The following is a 19933-nucleotide window of genomic DNA, read 5'->3' as shown; positions in this document are numbered from 1 at the left end:
CCTGAATTAATATTTATTACCTCTACTTACCTGCTTACCTGCATGGAATGAATACAGAAGACTGTTGAGCATATCTTGAGAGAAACTTCACCTTTTATTGAACTTTTTCCATTCACCACCATCCTAGAGATGATTTTGTGTATGTGTGTTACAACTGTATGAATGGTTCTTTTTGTATATTTATGAAGTGCGTATTGTATTAGACACTGTAGCATATAAATATTTGTTTGCACTTATAAGTATTCTTCGCTCCTGTACTGAATTTCTTATCCTTTGATACTAGTACAGTGGTGTCTATTTTCTCCTCCAGTACCTGGAGGTTGGCAGCCCCACAGTAACGTGGCAATAGTCAGGCCTGCTGTGAGGGGGAGTTTTCTGTCATACGAGTTGTCAAATGTTGCTCATGTGTGATTCCTGGCACACTTGGTAACCTTAGAGCACAGGTTCTGTTCCCATGGAAACCACAGCAAGGCCTCCCTCCTCTGGAAAGCTGGCCATAGCCGCCTGGTGAGGGCTGACAGGAAATAACCCGCTGCCACCTCAGTGACGCTTTAGCAGAGTGGTGATTAATAACACGTAATGGAACCCTTCAGCTAAGCCTACCTACTAACTAGCCACCTATCAAGGTGTCTGGCTGGATTTGGTTGTGTCTTCCAGGGAACAAATGCAAAAATAAAGGCAGGGCATCCATGGAATAAGTTCCATCTGAAAAGAGAGCTTAACTGTGCAGTGCTCTCAGATCGGTTTGCACAATAAAGGGGTTAATTTGAGGTTGAGTTGAGCTGTGGATAGTGGAATTGTTTTGCGTCTTCCACTAGGGTTGCCAACTCCAGGCCAGGAAATTCCTGGATATTTTGGGGATGGAGTCTGGCAAGGGCAGAGTTTGGGGAGGAGAGAGACCTCAGTGGGCTATAATGCAATAGAGTCCATTCTCCACAGCAGCCACTTTCTCCAAAGGAACTGATCTCTGTCACCTAGAGATCTGCTGTAATTCTGGGAGATCTCCAGGCCCCACCTGGGGGTTGGCAACCCTAACTACTATGTTCCAGGTTTGCAATCTTTCAACCTTTATGGAACTCCTTTCACATCACAGAGGGTCAGTGTGGTCTAGTGGTTAGAGGGTTGGGCTAGATTCTGGGAGACCCAGGTTCAAATCTCAGCTCATCTAAGTGCCCTAGATAACTTCGGGACAGTCACTCTTTCTCAGCCTGAACTACCTCAGAAGGTTGTTGTGGAGACCTGGTTTCAATATCACCAGATTAACTCTGTCTTTATACAGGACCTGAAAACAGGGTTTTCTAAAAATAAATCACTTTTTCAAAAATCTTTACTGGATACAAATGACCATCTAATTTCCAAGATGTATAGTTGGTAGAATTGTCCAGTCTTTCAGTGTCACTGATATGATGGAAAAACTTTTGAAAAAACATAACCTACAAACAGTGTTTAAACCCACCAAGAAAATACAACAGATGCTACGATCAGCAAAAGACAAAAGAGACCCCCTCACCTCTGCAGGAGTATATCGTATACCTTGCAGTTGTGGACAAGTTTACATTGGGACCACACAACACAGCATACAAACAAGGATAAAAGAACATGAAAGACACTGCAGACTTGGCCAACCTGAGAAATCAGCAGTGGCTGAACATGGACTGACCCAAACAGGACACAGGGTCTTATTCCAAGACACTGAAAGACTGGACAATTCTACCAACTATTTTGTCAGATTGCACAGAGAAGCCATTGAAATTCATAAACATCAGCACAACTTTAACAGAAAAGAAGAGAGTTTAAGAATGAATAAGGCTTGGCTTCCTGTCCTGAAAACCTCCAGACTAACAAAGACTACAGTCCACAATAGCCATGCGGATTAGCCTTGGATTCCACATGTTAACAAATCACTTCAGGATACAATGGTTCCACATTAACATACCGCACCCTCATTAACACATTATCTTGATACTTACAGGACAATGATTTGCACATTACCTTTAATACTTTGCAGGACAATGACTCAGCTCAAACCCAACCCCCTTCTGACTATATATTACTCTTCCTACACACTTGACACTGAGAGACACTGTCCTTCAGTGTTACTCCTCTGAAGATGCCTGCCACGTCAGGAAAGAAAATACCAAGACCACGGTTACACAGCCCGGATAACCTACAAGAACCAGATAGGATACGTCCCTGTGCTTTAAAGGAAATTGAAACAACAGAGCATGTCCTACTACGCCATCCATTATACCAAGAGGTTCGTTCTAAGTTTTTCTCCCCCTGGCTTAGTTGGCATTCCAGCCATTCAGGTCAGGAGCAAACTAAAATAAATGTTCCTTATAGATGAAAATCCACAGGTTACAGTAGGAATGGCTAAGTTTTGTGCAGTGGCCTGTAGAATCCGCCAGATGCTGGGGAGAACACCGGTGTGTCAATATTTTTAATGGGTAGTTTATATATTTTATATAGTTTGCAAAGAGTCCATTTTTTTTCATTTTTTTTTTTACTATTTGTTTTAACCTGTGGGTAGAGCACAACACTAAGGGTTTTAATGGTAAATTGTGCTGTGCTGGTCTATGACTGTTTTTAATAAAGATTGATTGATTGATCTGAAACCAAACTAAATTTTCCAATTAAATGCTCACCTATGAGTGAAAACTGGAGTTGTGAACGAGGTTCCCCCTATCAAATCTACTATAAGTCTATTCCTTTCTTGATGTCACTATGCTGCAAATTTTTCTGCTGCTGTTGCATGTAGCGGAATGACTTCTGGATACGGGGAAGTTGGGCAGCATGGGAACCGTAGTGACAGCTGCTTATGAATTATAACACATAAGAACATAAGAAAGGCCATGCTGGATCAGACCAAGGCCCAACAAATCCAGCAGTCTGTTCACACCATGGCCAACCAGGTGCCTCCAGGAAGCCCACAAACAAGACCACTGCAGCAGCATTGTCCTGCCTGTGTTCCACGGCACCTCATATAATACTGCACCTCATTAGGTCTTCATATAGTCCAAGTGGGGTTTCCCAAGTGGGGTTTCCCAATGTGGAGCCCCTGGGCACCCTGGTGCCTGCCAGTACTTTCCTTGGCACCTGCCAAACTTCTTAGAAAGTGGGTTGGGGCCATTCTAAGACAGGCTTATTATTGGCCACCCTCTTTCAAATGGAAGGGTTTTCCAATGAAGGACCAGTAAGTACCTAGACTCTACTTACTCAGTGTGGGGTTCCATTCCCCCTTCAGGCTTACCTTCTTCCCAGATGGGGTGAAGGGGAGGTATTATGTTTGGCTCTACCTGCTGCAGATGCCATTTCTGGTTTGGCTCCGCCTCCTCTGGAAGCTGTTTCTGAGGTGGCACTAGGGTTGCCAGGTCCCTTTTTGCCACCGGCGGGAGGTTTTTGGGGCAAAGTCTGAGGAGGGCAGGGTTTGGAGAGGGGAGGGACTTCAATGCCATAGAGTCCAATTACCAAAGCAGCCATTTTCTCCAGGTGAACTGATCTCTATTGGCTGGAGATCAGTTGTAATAGCAGGAGATCTCCAGCTAGTACCTGGAGGTTGGCAACCCTCGGTGGCACTCACCACCACCCTTCAAAATTCCAGGTATGCCCCAGGCTAAACCAGTTGTCTCTAAAAGGGTTAGAGACACCTGGTTTAGAGCTGGCATAATGTCTTTTGGGAAACAAATCAGACTTTCTTTATGACAGCATAAAGAAATGTGTCCAAGAATTTGGAGGGAATAACTCCTTTGGAAAACAAGAGCCTCATTGTATAGAGATTGTTAAGAAATGCTACTGCAAAGCACATTTGGATGGATTTGAGGGGACTGGTAAGGGTTCTGGCAGAGCCTGTTGAAACAAGATATCAGTAATACTTAACTGTCTTCAGCCAGAGCTTGAAGAACTCCATTGAGACTTTCGAGAATCTTGTCTTCGTTTTCAGTGTCCTTGCTACCCAATCTGAGATGTTCCAGATGTAGATTGAGAGACTCTGTCAGAAAGCAAATATATACATGTATGCTTGTGAAGTTGCCATATATTGGTCCATCAAGGTCAGTATTGCCTACTCAGACTAGCAGCGGCAGAGGACTTTCACATCACCTACCTGCCTAGTCGTTTTTAACAGAAGATGCTGGGGATTGAACCTGGGACCTTCTGCATGCAAAACGGTATTGTCTACAGACCTTCTTTGAGCAAAACAGATGTTCTACCTCTGAGCCATTGAGGATAACACTGTGTCTTTACAAAGTTGGCCTTACTTGAAAGAAAGATGTACCCAGTGAAATTATACATTTCCATGAATTGCCTACTTCTAAGAGAGGTGTAAGTACCTGCTCTTCCACCTCTTGCATGTTCTAAACGTATACAACACAATTATAAAACTAATCAGATCAGATCTGGTCAGTGCCCAGATTACGGTCACTAGGCACGTCCCTGGAACCCCTGGGGAATTTTGGGGGGTGGGGCAAGGGGAAAAGGATGTTCGTGATATGTTGGTGTCACTTCTGGCATGAACCTGCAAGTGATACCACTGGCGCTCTAGGATTTCTCCAATTTCTATGGTAAAAACCATAGAGTTTGGGAAGATTCCTAGAGCATCACCAACATAACTTCCAGGTTCCAGCAGGAAGTGATGTCTATGTGACATTGATGTTCTTCCCCTCCATTTCCCCCCCTCCATTTCCTCAATTGAGCACCAGTGGGATGGGGGGTCTTCAGTGGGAATTTGCCACCAACAATGGGAAAATGGCAACGCTGGCCTAGACAGGCAATTGCCCAGAAACTCTATTTATGGGGAATGGGCATGGATAGATCACTTGCTTTATATGCAGAAGTGTCAATATTCAGACAAAGGATCAAATCCAGCTGATGCTGAGAAGAACCCTCTAAGAGCCACAGCTGGTGACAGACCATCCTGAGCCATACAGACAAATGGTCTGACTCAATTTTAACTGGCTTCATACATGAGGAGTATTGTCTCCTGGGTAAGTGTCTGAACCAGGATATAAGCTTGGATCTAGCCAACTTTTCACTCAGTCTTGCCTGATTCCTCTCCATATTACCTCCCCTATTTCTCATTACATTTGTCCAGGTAGAAGAAGAAGAAGGTTTTTATACCCCGCTTTTCTGTACCGTTAAGGAGTCCCAAAGCGGCTTACAATCGCCTCCTCTTCCTCTCCCCAAAATAGGCACCTTGTGAGGTAGATGGGGCCAAGAGAGTTTGGAGAGACCTGCGACTAGCCCAGCTGGTTTCATGTGTAGGAGTAGGGAATCAAACCCCGTTCTCCAGATTACAGTCTGCCACTCTTAACCACTATACCACGTAGGTTTTTCTACCAAATGTAGGTAGGTCCCACAGTCCCCAACATAGCATGTTTGGTGGCCAGATTGGGGGAAGGATAAATCACTGTCTTATGCCAAGAATTTATTTTACTTAATTACATTTCATATCTTGCAGCTATGGACAGGCGTGAGAGGCATTTGGAAAAGACTTTGAAACAAAGGGGTGGTGAAAGCTGTGGGATCACTGCCTCTTGAACATTCTTCTATTTCTATGGTTCTCCACACCCTGGCTCCACTGACATTTTTATGTATACTGATTTGTTTGCTGCTTTCCTACAATTTGTTTTCTACCAGTATTTGCTTGCTGTTCTCTCCAGCATGGTGTAGTGGTTAAGAGAGGTGGTTTGGAGCGGTGGACTCTAATCTGGAGAACCGGGTTTGATTTCCCACTCCTCCACATGTGTGGTGGACGTTAATCTGGTGAACTGGTTTGGTTTCCCCACTCCTACACATGAAGCCAGCTGGGTCACCTTGGGCTAGTCACAGCTCCCTTAGAGCTCTCTCAGCCCCAACAACTTCACAAGTTGTCTGTTGTGGGGAGGGGAAGGTGATTGTAAGCAGGTTTGATTCTTCCTTAAGTGATAGAGAAAATCAGCATATAAAAACCTCCTCCTCCTCCTCCTCCTCCTCTTCTTCTTCTCCTCCTCCTCCACCTCCTCCTCCTCCTCCTCCAGTGAAAAAGCTGGTTGGATCCAATTCCTAGTTTGTCTAAAAACTAAGATTGCCCTGCCCTTGTGACATTATGCCTCTCTAAAAAGCTAGCCCAGAAGGCCTCGGTTCAAGCACATTTTGCATGAAAGTAAGAAGAAAACAACTTCACTTTCTTGCTGGTGACCTGCGGGAATGCTGGACCTACGAAGTGTTAACAACCAGTAGAATTCTGTGCCTAGATGGACAAGGAACGGGGTGGGGGGGGGGAACTTTTATTAAGTATGGTTATGTTTTCCCTTTCTAGGCAAGTTGTCTGCCGTGAACTTTTCAATGTTGCTAAACACAAACAATTAAGTGAAAGGAAAAGTGGGTGTTTGTTGCTGCTCCACTATGTAGTAGCCTTCACTCTCAAGGAATGAGGTGATGTGGGTGTTGAAGGTAGGAAAATTAAAGATACTGAAATGGTCTGCATTATTGTATTAATACCCAATGACAATAGCACAGTAGGAGGTTGAGAGTTCAAACAATTGTTTATTAGGCCCAATATACACACCGGGTGAGAATTGCCCCAAATGCACAGGACAATTTACACACCCGAACAAAGGATTGCAACAACGTTTATAACTTCTGGTCAGGGGTGTTACAATTACGTCATATAGTGTGTAGAGACACAAAGACCCAATAATGGACACATTAGGATTAGCATAGGCCTATCAGTGTGGTTTTGAGGCGTGGATTTAGGTGGCTACATGATCTGTAACGGAGAAACAAAACATTCCTACCTGACACTCCTGATGTCTTAAATCAAAGCGTTAGGCCTTGTTAAGGCGGCTGGCGGTACCAGGCCTGCAAGGATGATCTCACTAGCACCTGATTCATAATGGCTGCTAGCCAGTGGTCACACACTAGTGGATCTGAACCAAAGAATAATACTTGACCCCTTATACATGGGCTATTGCCATTATATATGTGTGCAGAAGATGGTATTGTGCTAGATGCTAACCCTTACATCCTGGGCTTAACATCTTTATAAGTGCGAGTATGCGGACTGAGCATAAAAGCATACATTTCCAATACATTTCCCATAGCATGTAATAATTTCAGGCATTACAAGTCTTCAAGTGTTTATGGCAGGGATAGACTACTGCCAAAAGTTTGATGTGGGTTTTCCTTTGGAGACTGTTCAAAAGGTTCCGCTAGTACATAAAGCAGCGGCCTGCTTGCTAGTGAAAGGAGAGAGGCTGCTGTTGAAATGTTTTTTCAAGTAGCTCTGAATACATTTGGTAGCAAAGCAGCAAACAAATAAATGTAATAAAATTGGCAGTGGAGCCAGGGTGTGGAGAATAGTAGAAACAGAAGAAGGTTCAAGAGGCAATCAACCCACAGCTTTCAAACCTCCTTGTTTCAAAGTTTCCCCCCCAAATACCTCTCACGCCTGTCCATAGCTGCAAGAAATGAAATGTAATTAAGTAAAATAAATTATCGACGTGAGACTGTGATTTATCCTTTCTCCAATTTGTTTTCTACACAGTTAATTCAAGATGGGGTGATCACTGGGGCTGTGCAATTTTTTTTTGGTATTTTTCAGGTTTGGGCTTAATAAATCCAGATTTTTTTGAAAAATTCAAAAAGCCAAATATAAGGGATTTGGCTTTTTTTTTTAATTGAATTTTGAGGGGGTTATTCAACCTGAACCAGAAAAATATGAGGTGCATCTCTGAATGCCAGGCTCTATGGAGCTCAGAGTTTAGTTCTGTTCCGCTTGCCCCCTCCAATGTCCATGTGGACTTCAGAGGAGGCCCAGCATTCAGATTGCCATGGCTTGCTGCATCTGAAGTCTGTGGCATTTCGGAGGCAGCAGGACGTGGTGATCTGAACACTGGGGGCTCAGATACCTGCTGCCTCCAAAGTCCATGTGGACTAAAGGTGGCAGGCCGCAGTGAGGACTCAGTCAGCAGGTAAGTAAAGGGGAGGGAAGAGGGGGGAGGAGGGTAGGAGGAAATTGTGGTGGGGCCAAAATGGCCCCAAATAATGCCCAAAAATTTGGCATTATTCGGGATTCGCTTTTCTGCTCCCTTTAATTGCCACCATTTTTTAAACCGATTAAGCCCCCCCTTCCCCGAAAAATACAGAAAAGGTATTTTTGGAATTTTGGGGGTTTGGGTTTTGCCGAATGCATGCCCCTAGTGATCTCCACTAGTTTTAGAGGGCTTTAAAAAAGCCACAGGCAAATTCATGGCGGTCTATCAACTCCGACAGCTGATCAACATTTGTATTTCTGTGGACTCCTCAGGGTCATTTTCCTCACCATTGTGGGAAAGATAATGCTGGAGCAAACAAACTAAGGTTTGATCCAGGAAGACAATTCTTATATTCTTATACTCAGATTCCCCCCCCCCAAAAAACTAAACACTCCATTCACAACTGGCTGCTATAAAGCTTCTTAATGTCACCAGCATAAGGAAGCGCATTTCAGCATGTTCTACTTGTTACCTAATATTCGTAACAGTATTTTAATCCTATTAGAACTGTTTAGCTACATTTTTCATTTGGGGAATAGGTGAGGCAAAGGAGCTCTCTTTATTCAAAAGGGGTTGTTCTACACCTGGCGAGGTGTGGAACGAAAAGGACCTTGGCTCCATCATTAGACATTCAATGTAACATCATTTTTAAAAGTCCAGGTGCTTTGTGATTTCCCTGGAGACTGGCTCAGTAGAATAACACCATATGCACAGCGACTTTCAGAGTCCTTGAAACTCTCCCATCTGGTTAACATCTATTTCGTTACTGTGCGAACAACAGAGGGAGATACAGGCGGGACTCAAATAAGAAATAGAGTTATTTCCATGAGGATAGCCGAAGAAAGATTTATTGATACGTAAACACTTCCAAAGATGCATATTTTGAGCCGCTAGCCCTGCTACCTCAGAGCTTGACATTTATGGCTACGAAATGTTGCTATTAAATCAGGGCTGGGATTTCCAAGAACTGAAGAGGGAGGAATTTTGTTGCTCTCCAGAGATGTGGGAGCCAGCATGGTGTAGTGGTTAAGAGCGGTGGTTTGGAGCGGTGGGCTCTGATCTGGAGAACCGGGTTTGATTCCCCCCTCCTCCACATGAGCGGCGGACGCTAATCTGGTGAACTGGACTTGTTTCCTCAGTCCTACACATGAAACCAGCTGGGTGATCTTGGGCTAGTCACAGTTCTATTAAGAGCTCTCTCAGCCTCACCTACCTCACAGGGTGTCTGTTGTGGGGTGGGGAAGGGAAGGTGATTGTAAGCTGGTTTGATTCTTCCTTAAGTGGTAGAGAAAGTCAGCATATAAAAACCAACTCTTCTCCTCCTCCTCCTCTTCCTCCTCCTCCTTCTTTCCCCCTCTGTCTGTCTGTCTGTCTGTCTGTCTAGGGAAGCAGTTGACAGTTCTCTTTTAGCAGGTATAATGAGGCTAAAAATGTACTTCTGTAGCAGTAATATCTTTACAGCAGCTCTTGCCAACAGAGTCAGGTTAAGCAGTTGTTCAACTTACAAAAAACAGAAGCACTTAACTGAAGTTAGGGCGCTTCATGTGACAGCGCCTTCACTGAAGAAATCAGTGCATGCCAGAGATGGCTCCCACCTGAGCTTTTACAGAATGAATGAAGCTCGATTGTGGCTTGCTGTTAATTGAGGTTTGGATTTCAGGCAAAGGGGAGTTACTTTTCCAAGGAGTCTACTGAAATTTGATGCCATGTGGAAGAAGGGCTCCATTTGCTGCTACTATTAAAACTTAAAACTGCCCACCGATGACAGAATTCTTAGATGATCTGTCATTCCCACTAATGTAACTAAAATGTAAATGTGCAGTTGTACAGGGTACATGCTGAATAGCGGTCGTTCAAAATGGCCATTCAAGATTTTGTCTCGACAGTATGTATCAAGTTTTGCTTTTATGCAAGCTTTTGCTTTTATGTACTGAAGCAATTAAGAATGTTGCCAAATGACAGATGGAAAAACCAGGTCAGTGTGCCCAGAGGCTTAGTAAGGACAGCAGGCCAGGTATGGTGGCATGATTTCAATTTCTCACTGACCCCGTATCTATGGGGTAATACAGTAAAACCCATAAGACCTCAATAAAAACAGAGCTGTGGGTATCCTGTGGTTTTGTAGAGCTGCATACCAAAGTAGTAATGGGTGCAGAATTGATCTTCCTAAGAATTTCAGCTGTGTAAAAAGTAAATTTCTAGGGGAATGCTTGCTGAATGCTTGCTGGCTTCTCCAAAGCCAGAGAAGTAACTAAATAAAAGTTGTGTGAACACATGAAGCTGTCTTGTACTAGATCAGACCATTGGTTCATCACACTCAGTATGGTGTACTCTGCCGGCAGCAACTCTCCAGGATCTCAGGTAAGGATGTCTCTTGTGGGGATGCCAGCCTCCAGGTGGGGATCCGCTGGAATTACAGCTCCAGACAACAGAGATCAGCTCCCTGGGAGAAAATTGATGCATCGCCACCACCCGGATGGTTTTAATTGGAGAAGCTGGGGATCGAACCTGGGACCTTCTGCATATCAAGCAGATGCTCGACCACTCATCCGCAGCCCCTCCTCTTCACTAACAAACTGACCCAGACCTATAAGAGGACCTGGCCATTCAGGCATGCAGACCCTTAGCCAGGTTGTGACAAACATAAGCGGACTATTAAAACGGAGGCAGTTGGAACATGTGCTGACCATGCCCTCTCTATGCAAAGGAGCCAGACTAGCCCCACTTGCAGAAGCTGTTCCCTCTCTGCCCCATAAGCTGCTGTTGTGTTTGATTTGGCAGGGAAGAGGGGGAGGTGGAACAAGTCAGAGGCACAGGTTCATTCCCACTAACTGGTGTTCAGAACAGAGGTGGAACTTTCAACTGGTGTGGTTGCCAGAAACACCCTCATAGGGGGAGTTGCAGATATTATGAACTAGCAGGGTTGCAGTTTTTAACTCATGGCTCCCTCCAAAGGAAGCCAAGTCCCGGCACTTTGCATGTAGAAATTAAGCTTGCTTGCGCAATAAAAGTTCTTAAATTCATGTATTTTTAGGATAATTGATACATAATATGACAGCATATATAGAATATCAGAAATGTTGAGGAACACTTGCTTCTGCTTGCATGCATTTTTGAAGATAACCATTCCATCACTCAGAAGCGAAAAAAATTTCTAGGACTGAAAGAACTAATTATTTCAACATGAACTAATGTAAGAGTTTAATCTGAGGCCTTTTATGCACAGGTTGTTCTTGTCGCAGTCATGCCCTGACTACTTCGGGACTTTATTTTAATTATGCATTTATTTTCCAACCTTCCAAAATCACCTCGCTCTCCCCTCACATTTCCCCCGCATTTTCAGGATGCCTTGATCCCAAATCAAAACCAGTACTGTGCATGCTTGTCACTTTGGGTTTTTCTCCCCACGCCCATTCTCGCTTCACCCTCCAATGGTCCCCCTCATCCAACTTCTCCTCTCAAAGCCATTATCGAGAGCACTAGCAAGAGAATGATGCTGCTACGAGGCTGCTTATTTGGTCAGTTTCGCAGTATGTGTGGGTCAGTGTCAGATCAAACAGTTGAGAGAATGCTGAAATAATCACAAACAACCTATGCGGCTGCTTATTTGGTCAGTTTTACAGCAAGTGTTGGTCAGTTTCAGTTCTGGGAAGGATGGAACAGAGCGGGGCTGATTTGCCACCCTCCCCTTATGCATATCCTCTTATAGGCATGAAACCTTTTATTTGTTTGCGTGTGCAAGACTACCGATGGAACAATGAATGTCACAAATGACCGTGCAAGTGTATTTATGTTCTTATGACCCCTGCATTGAACTACACTGAAACAAATTGATCAGGAGGGGGGGAGTGTTCAGACCCTTCTCTGCTTTGGCTGTAAAATGGCCACGGTTCAGGTCAAATGAAAGAATCCTGCTGTGGGGCTGGTGGGGGCTGGTGGCATATTTTAAAAATATATATACACCACAGCCAGTTACAAAGCAGTGTTTTCAGGGATGAGGAACTCACGTGTGGTTCAGAAGCTCCACGTTTTCATTGGGGATGCATAATTGATCATAATGTACTCCTGGAATTTCTTCAGGCGAAAAGCCCCTGTGCATGGTGTTTTTGAGAATTCGACTGCAAATACTGCGCGGTTAGAGAGCAGCAGATCCAGTGGAAACAGACCAGGCATAAAAGGCCTGAGCCAGAGTAACCCTGGTCATAAGTTCCAGTGATCACATGTTCAGTATGTGTACAATGCACATTTAATTTTTCTTTATACATGCATTGAGGAATTCTCATGTTTCAGTCGATGCATGTACAGATGGATGTGTGATTGGACACTGGGCAACTTATCCTCCCCCAACCTAACCTACCTCAAAGGATTGTTGTGAAGACAGAAATGAGATTGCCCCCCATAAGCCTCCCTAAGCTTCTTCAAGAAAAGGTGGGGGTACAAATGGGAATAATGAGAAAGGATCAGGAAAATGGAGGTGAGAGAAGAGGTGGGAATTGTTCTTCACACAATGCATAGTTAAACTGTAGAACTCCCTGCTCCAGGATGTGGTGGTGCCTGCCAAAGTGAGAGGCTTTAAGAGGGGAGTGGACATGCTCATGGAGGATAGGGCTATTCATGGCAACTAGTAAAAATGGATACTAGTCATGATGCATACCTATTCTCTCCAGTTTCAGAGGAGCAGGCCTAATACATTAGGTGCTGTGGCAGGATGCTGCTGCAGTCGTCTTGTTTGTGGGTTTCCTAGAGGCACCTGTTTGGCCACTGTGTGAACAGACTGCTGGACTTGATGGGCTTTGGTCTGATCCAGCAGGGCTTTTCTTATGTTATTATGCTCTTAATTGCTGGTGAGTGGGACAGAAGGGGACAGAAACAGAAAAAAATGAAATTTTAAAATGATAAATATTTGCTTTGCGGTGACCAAGCGATGCTGGACAGACTGGAATAAAGGATGTTTTGCCCCTGAGCCTGATTTAAAGGATCCCACTTTGAGATCCTGCATTTTGGCTCTGATCCACGCCATCCTCTTGATTTCCTTCATAAGAGCACAGTGAAACGTTTTCTGACATGCATCACCCTGATAGGAATGGATTTTCCAGAGGATATCGTCAAAGTGCTTTGGGTGTCTTAGACACTAGTCAATCATGTTGGTTCCTTGCTCACAGTATTGGCAGATGTCAGTCTAGAGCAGGGGTGTCAAGCATAAGGCCCACGATCTAGAGGTGTCTAGAGGTACTCCGATCAATTTCTTTTTCCATGGTAAACTGAATGTTTGGATGGATATTATTGGTAAAAGAAATTGAGAGTAAACTCCCATTTCTTGATACCCTTGTCATCTGTAAAACAAACTTTCAGTTAGGTCACAAGGTCTACCGGAAACCAACTCACACAGATCGCTACTTACACAAAAACTCCAACCACCCCCCCGACAGAAAAGAGAAATAATCAAAACATTAATGGACCGTGCAAGATCTGTGAACCACAGTTTCTCAAGGAAGAAATTAATCATCTAAATCACGCACTGCTAGCAAACGGCTATTCCAGAAATGAAATCAGAAGGGCCATTAAACCAAACAAAAATCAGAAAACTCAGGAAAAACAGTCTCCCATAGGAAAGGTATTCTTGCCATTTATTAAAGGAGTCACTGATAGGATGGAAAAACTTTTGAAACAACATAACCTACAGTGTTTAAACCCACCAAGAAAATACAACAGATGCTACGATCAGCAAAAAAGAGACCCCCTCACCTCTGCAGGAGTATATCGTATACCTTGCAGTTGTGGACAAGTTTACATTGGGACCACACAACACAGCATACAAACAAGGATAAAAAGAACATGAAAGATACTGCAGACTTGGCCAACCTGAGAAATCAGCAGTGGCTGAACATGGACTGACCCAAACAAGACACAGGGTCTTATTCCAAGACACTGAAAGACTGGACAATTCTACCAACTATTTTGTCAGATTGCACAGAAAAGCCATTGAAATTCATAAACATCAGCACAACTTTAACAGAAAAGAAGAGAGTTTAAGAATGCATAAGGCTTGGCTTCCTGTCCTGAAAACCTCCAGACTAACAAAGACTACAGTCTACAATAGCCATGCGGATTAGCCTTGGATTCCACATGTTAACAGATCACTTCAGGATACAACGGTTCCACATTAACATACCGCACCCTCATTAGCACATTATCTTGATACTTAACAGGACAATAATTAGCACATTACCTTTGATATTTTTTGCAGGACAATGATTCAGCTCAAACCCAACCCCTTTCTGACTATATATTACTCTTCCTACACCCTTGACACTGAGAGACACTGTCCTTCAGTGTTACTCCTCTGAAGATGCCGGCCACAGCTGCTGGCGAAACGTCAGGAAAGAAAATACCAAGACCACGGTCACACAGCCCGGATAACCTACAAGAACTATTGTATCATTGATTCTAAACTAGAGCCTTCGTGCTGCTTTTTGCTAGCAACCTCCAGGTGGTGGCTGGAGATCTCCCACTATTTCAACTAATGTCCAGGTGACAGAGGTCAGTTCCCCTGGAGAAAATGGCCGCTTTGGAAGGTGGACTTTATGGCATTATTCCCCACTGAAGTCCTTCCTCTCCCCAAACCCCGCCCTCATCAGGCTCCACCCCCAAACCTTGAGGTATTTCCCAACCTGAAGTTGGTAACCCTACTCAGGTAGGTAACTGGCTGCTTATGTTGTGTCTTCTTCTTCTGACAGAGCAAGTTTGCATTTGGAGGAGGGATCAGTTTGGATGTATAGTAGGGTTGCCATGCACCCCCCCTCGGCTCCTGCGAGAGGTTTTTGGGGTGGAGCTGAGGCAGGAATTGCATGCACACAGCCACACCAACACAATTGCGTCACTTTTGGGTTACACCTGGAAGAGCTGCATCACAACAGGCCTTTGACCACTTGAACAGGGAGTTTGAGTGGTAAGAAGCCTGTTGCAATGCGTTCCGGTTTACACCTGGAAGCGATGCGATCGTGTTGGCGCAGCCGCGCACACACACAATCCCTGCTTCCAAGTTTTTGTCAGATTGCCTGACAATCTAAGCAACCTGGCAACCCTAATCTCTAGTTGGAGTAACAGACCTCGGTAGCATTTAATGCCTGATTTGGCAGGTGCGCCAGCTTCATCTTGAACTGTACAATCACACCGTAGTTATCCATGCACTGATTACATACCAGCTGGACTGCCATAATGCCCTTTGACATAGGGTTGCCAGGTCCCCCCTGGTCACCGGTGAGGGATGGTGGGGGGGAAGGGTTGCCAGACCCAGGTTGGGAAACTCCCGGAGATTTGGGGGTGGAACCTGGGAAGGACAGAGACATCTGTGGAATACAATGCCATAGAGTCTACCCTCCAAAGTAGGGGTGGGGAACGTCAGGCCCAGGGGCTGTTTAAGGCCTGCAAAATCATTTGGTCTGGCCCTTCGTGGGTCCTGGCAGATCTCTAGCTTGTAGGGATCTGACTGGTGATCCACACCCTCCCATGGACAGGAATAGCCTCTATTCAAGGCAGATGTGTGTTTGTTTTGCTAAGAAAATTAACCTTCCCCCCCCCCTTGCAGAAAAGTTGTGAGCTATGGAGCTGCTAGGACCGTCCAAGAAACTGTTAACCCTTTCCCACCTGGGCCGTGGAGAAACGTATTGGTCAGCTAATTTTTAAGTTGATGATTTTGTATGGCCCGCGAATGATGTTATAAATATCCAAATGGCCCTTGGCGGAAAAAAAGTTCCCCACCCCTGTTCCAAAGCATCAATTTTCTCCAGAAGAACTGAACTCTGTTGTCTGGAGATGAACTGTAATTCCAGGGGAATCCCAGGTCCCACCTGGAGGCTGGTATCCCTAACTTGACATGGGGCAGTCCCTGAAAATTTGGAAGGCGCAAGTAGCGCAGAAGAAAAAGATGAAGAGTTGGTTTTTATATGCTGATTTTCTCTACCTTTTAAGGCGAATCAAACTGGCCTACAATCTCCTTCTCTTCCTCTCCCCACAACAGACACCTTGTGAGGTAGGTGGGGCTGAGAGAGGTTGGAGAGAACTATGACTGGCCCAAGGTCACCCAGCTGGCTTCATGTGTAGGAGTGGGGAAACCAACCCTGTTCATCAGATTAGAGTCTGTCACTCTTAACCACTTCACCATGCAGGCTAACAGCTGAGATTCATTGGCTTTCCTACTACTACTATCCCCAGAACCAGAAGTCAGATGGATGGAAACCAAGGACAAGTTCTTCTCTATAGACTCTGGGATTAACTCCTTAGACATCCTCATTTGGCACTTTCCTTCTGTTTTAACAGATAAAAGTTTTGGGTTTTGTTTTTGGGTTTGGTCTGAGCACTTGGAGAGACAGGGAAGATTAAGCCTTTTAGGATATGGTCTGCTGATAGTTTATCTGAGAGGTTTTGTCTGGAAAAGGGTGCTTTCACACATACCGAATAATGCACTTTCAACCCACTTTTAATGCACTTTGCAGCTGGATTTTACAGTGTGAAACAGCAAAGTCCACTCGCAAACAATCATTAGAGTGCATTGAAAGTGGATTGAAAGTGCATTATTTAGGATGTGTGAAAGCACCCATAGTCTCCGCTGGTTAAATTTTGTCATTTTGAATCGCTTCATTATCTGCCATAAGTAAGTTTTGGCAAGAAGGCAAGATATACATATTTGAAATGGGAGAACTGCAGAAACAAACTCTTTGACAGGGAGCTTGCTTGGTGTTAAAGCATCAGACCAGGACCTGGGGAACCCAGGTTTGAGTCCCCGCTCTGCCATGGAAGCTTGCTGGGTGATCTTGAGCCGGTCACTCTCAGGCTAACCTACCTCACAGGGTTGTTGTGAGGATAAAATGGAGGAAAGGAGAATGATGTATGCTGCTTTGGGTCCCCATTGGGGAGAAGAGGGAGATATAAGTAAAGTAAATAAATAATTACTATCCAATGCTGAATCAGGTGTAAGAATGGCTGGGAGAACGCATGTATCAGTTCAGCCAAAACATGGTATCACATGGATCTCACCTTCTAATGTTATTTACTTATGGTATGTTCTTGTGTGTGTGTGGTATATTATGATCTATGGTTCCTATATTAAATTTGATTCAGACTCATGCCAAATATGGTCTAGACAAAAAATGGTGGTGGTGGAAAGTGACGACAAGTCACAGCTGACTTATGGCGACCCCGTAGGGCTTTCAAGGCAAGAGACGTGCCATTGCCTGCCTCCACATGGCCTGAGAGAGTTCGGAGAGAACTGTGACTGGCCCAAGGTCATTCAGCTGGCTTCATGTGGAGGAGTGGGGGAAACAAACCTGGTTCACCACATTAGAGCCCGCCACTCATGTGGAGGAGTGGGGTATCAGACCTGGTTCTCCAGATTACAGTCCACCGCTCACGTGGAGGAGTGGGGAAACCAACCCGGTTCTCCAGATTAGAGTCAACCACTCATGTGGAGGAGTGGGGAATTGAACCCGGTTCTCCAGATTGGAGTCCACTGCTCTTTACTATGCCACGCTGTCTCTCAGACAACAATTAACCACCCCCAAATGAGTGTTTACTTTAATCCTTCTCTAGACAATGAACTCAATTTGGTCTATGATTAAGAAGAAGCCTTTTTGGAATGGCTGAGATTTTTACACGAAGCCACAGTTTGATGGAGGCAGGTTGCTTCTTGCCAGTGTTATGGGAGATGCTCTGCTCACTGGCCCATTGGAGCGCTGCACCAGATGAGTGCGGAGGCCATTCCTCTTTGCTCCCAAACAATCTACACACAGCTGCCTGCAAAATATGTTGACAGCTCTGCGTTTGGCTGGATTCCCATGTTTTTCTCACAGTCCACCATTGCTGCTTCTCAAACTCAATGACATACGCCCCCCTTGCTTTGCGACTGAGTTTACGAGGCCGTTAGAAGGTGGTCCTTGTTGGAGATTACAGCCCAGATTATTGCTAGGAGCATTCCAGATTGTCGTTTCCCTGGAATAATTGGTTTAAAAGAGTGTGTGTGGGGGGAGCACACCTGTCAATCAGACTAGATTTGTTTACCGATCCGCTAGAGCAGCGTTTCTCAACCTTTTTACCCTTGCAGAACCCTTGAAACAATATTCATGACTCAGGGAACCTCTACATATGATTACATATGATTTACATATGATTAGCCTATTCATCACTATTTCTCGCAGAACCCCTAGCGATTTCTTGCAGAACCTTTAGGTTTCAGGGAACCCTGGTTGAGAAACGCTGTGCTAGAGTGTCACTCTGCTTAGCATATGGCCTGATCATATGCATGTTTACTCAAAGTTCAGTGGGATTTTCTATCAGAGAGGCACACACAGTTTTGCAGTCATGTAGAGAGAAACCGATGAGCGGAACAGCTAAACACGACCGCATTCAAGGAGGCTCTTGATCTTAGCAGGACAAAGTCCCAGAAATGATATGTAAATAAGTGGCATCAACACAGAGGGAGGTTTAACGTCATTTTGTTCAACGGTTTGGCTTCCACCGTGGCAAGCGACGCGGATTGCAGCCTAGGCGCTGATTGCTAAAATGACAGTCCTGAGAAGGGGCTCAAGAATTAACTCAGGGAGGTGACGTCAGCTCTTTAAGCGCAAGAGAGGTTTCAGGAAGAATTAAAAAGCCCAGGTTAAGCATTATCTTCCCAAGTCGAGGCCATGGAACGCTCGAGTCTTTACATTCACAAGTTCTCTCCGGCTTTGCTCTCCACGATGGGATTATTTTTACTAGCCGGCACTTTCCCCCCTCCTCTGAAAGGCTGTGGTTGTCTCAATGAAAATGTCACGCACCAGGTTGTTTTGGCGTTTTAAGCATGCATGCTGAGCTACGATTTCTGAAACAGGTCTGTTGTTGTTCCCTAACAGCCCCAAATGTGGCATCGAGGACATTTGCACTCTGATATATAGGTGAGATCTCGGCTAATGTAATTAGTCGTGTTAGCCAGTCTGCTTTTCCCCCAAGGTGGTTGCCTCTCGAAGATAAGTGCCAGCTTTAACGGGCAGATTAATCTCCTGTTGATTAACCGATGGGGCTGAAAGTTAACAGTGCACTTTGGAGAGCAATTTGGCTCTCATGTGGTACTGTCGCCAGGGATGGAAGAGAATGCATTAAAGATTTCTCCTTCCACCAATGAGAGGAAACTTTCAATTTAATTAAATCTGTCTCACAGGTTCTGTTTCCCAGCAAGATACCTCCATAGCAACTTCAGAGAATGTGCACAGTTTTCTAAAACTTTAATTTATCAATCATCCATCTCTTGACCAATCCATCAGCTAATAAATTTGTGTTTAATTGGTGGCAGGCTGGTATATTAAACTACAATGATAAAACAAATGGGTTTTCTTAAAACACACACATCTACTTGCATGCACACCATAATCATTTTTTTGCAGCTCCTACAGAATGAAGAAAAATGATATGACATATATGAAATACCAATTCACTTTCTAAATTTAGCAGGATCTCTACTCACCCATGGCTGCTGCAGCTTTCCAGACTGGGGATAATAAAGAACGCACAGTCTGTGAGGCTCTCTGCTTTACAGCTAGCAAGCTGTGAGTAAGGAGAATATTTTATAGCTCTCCGGCACGCAGGCAGCCTGAAGCATCCCTTCTTTTCCTCTTTGCCTGACCCTTTAAAGCTGCTTAATTAGTTAATCCTCAGCTCTACTGGTGTGTCCAGTTTAGATGTCATTAAGTGGAAAAAATAAAGGAAACAGAGTCATAATTGCCATGCCAAACAACCATCCCTCCTCAGCACTGGGAAGGTTTATGGCAATTTTGATTGGACTTATTTGCTGAAGTTCTCTCATCTAGGGGAATGTCAGATCGCCCAGGCATGACTTCTAAGCATTGAAGGGGGGGGGGGATTTGCACAGGATTCTGCCCAGCTCTAGC

General features: G+C 44.6%; 1 protein-coding gene across 1 annotated transcript in view; it reads right to left on the bottom strand.

Moving 5' to 3' along the window:
• Positions 1–19619, bottom strand: part of LOC130477705 (rap1 GTPase-GDP dissociation stimulator 1-like) — a 68460-nt gene extending 48841 nt beyond the window's left edge. Inside the window, exon 1 of the mRNA XM_056849752.1 lies at positions 19510–19619. Within this exon, the coding sequence (XP_056705730.1) occupies positions 19510–19513 (4 nt within the window). The 5' untranslated portion in view covers positions 19514–19619. The remainder of the gene's footprint in view (positions 1–19509) is intronic.
• Positions 19620–19933: the final 314 nt, after the last annotated feature.

The sequence above is a fragment of the Euleptes europaea genome, chromosome 5, assembly GCF_029931775.1.
Source record: "Euleptes europaea isolate rEulEur1 chromosome 5, rEulEur1.hap1, whole genome shotgun sequence".
NCBI classification, from domain to species: domain Eukaryota; kingdom Metazoa; phylum Chordata; class Lepidosauria; order Squamata; family Sphaerodactylidae; genus Euleptes; species Euleptes europaea.
This window is presented reverse-complemented; position numbering and strand designations above follow the sequence as displayed.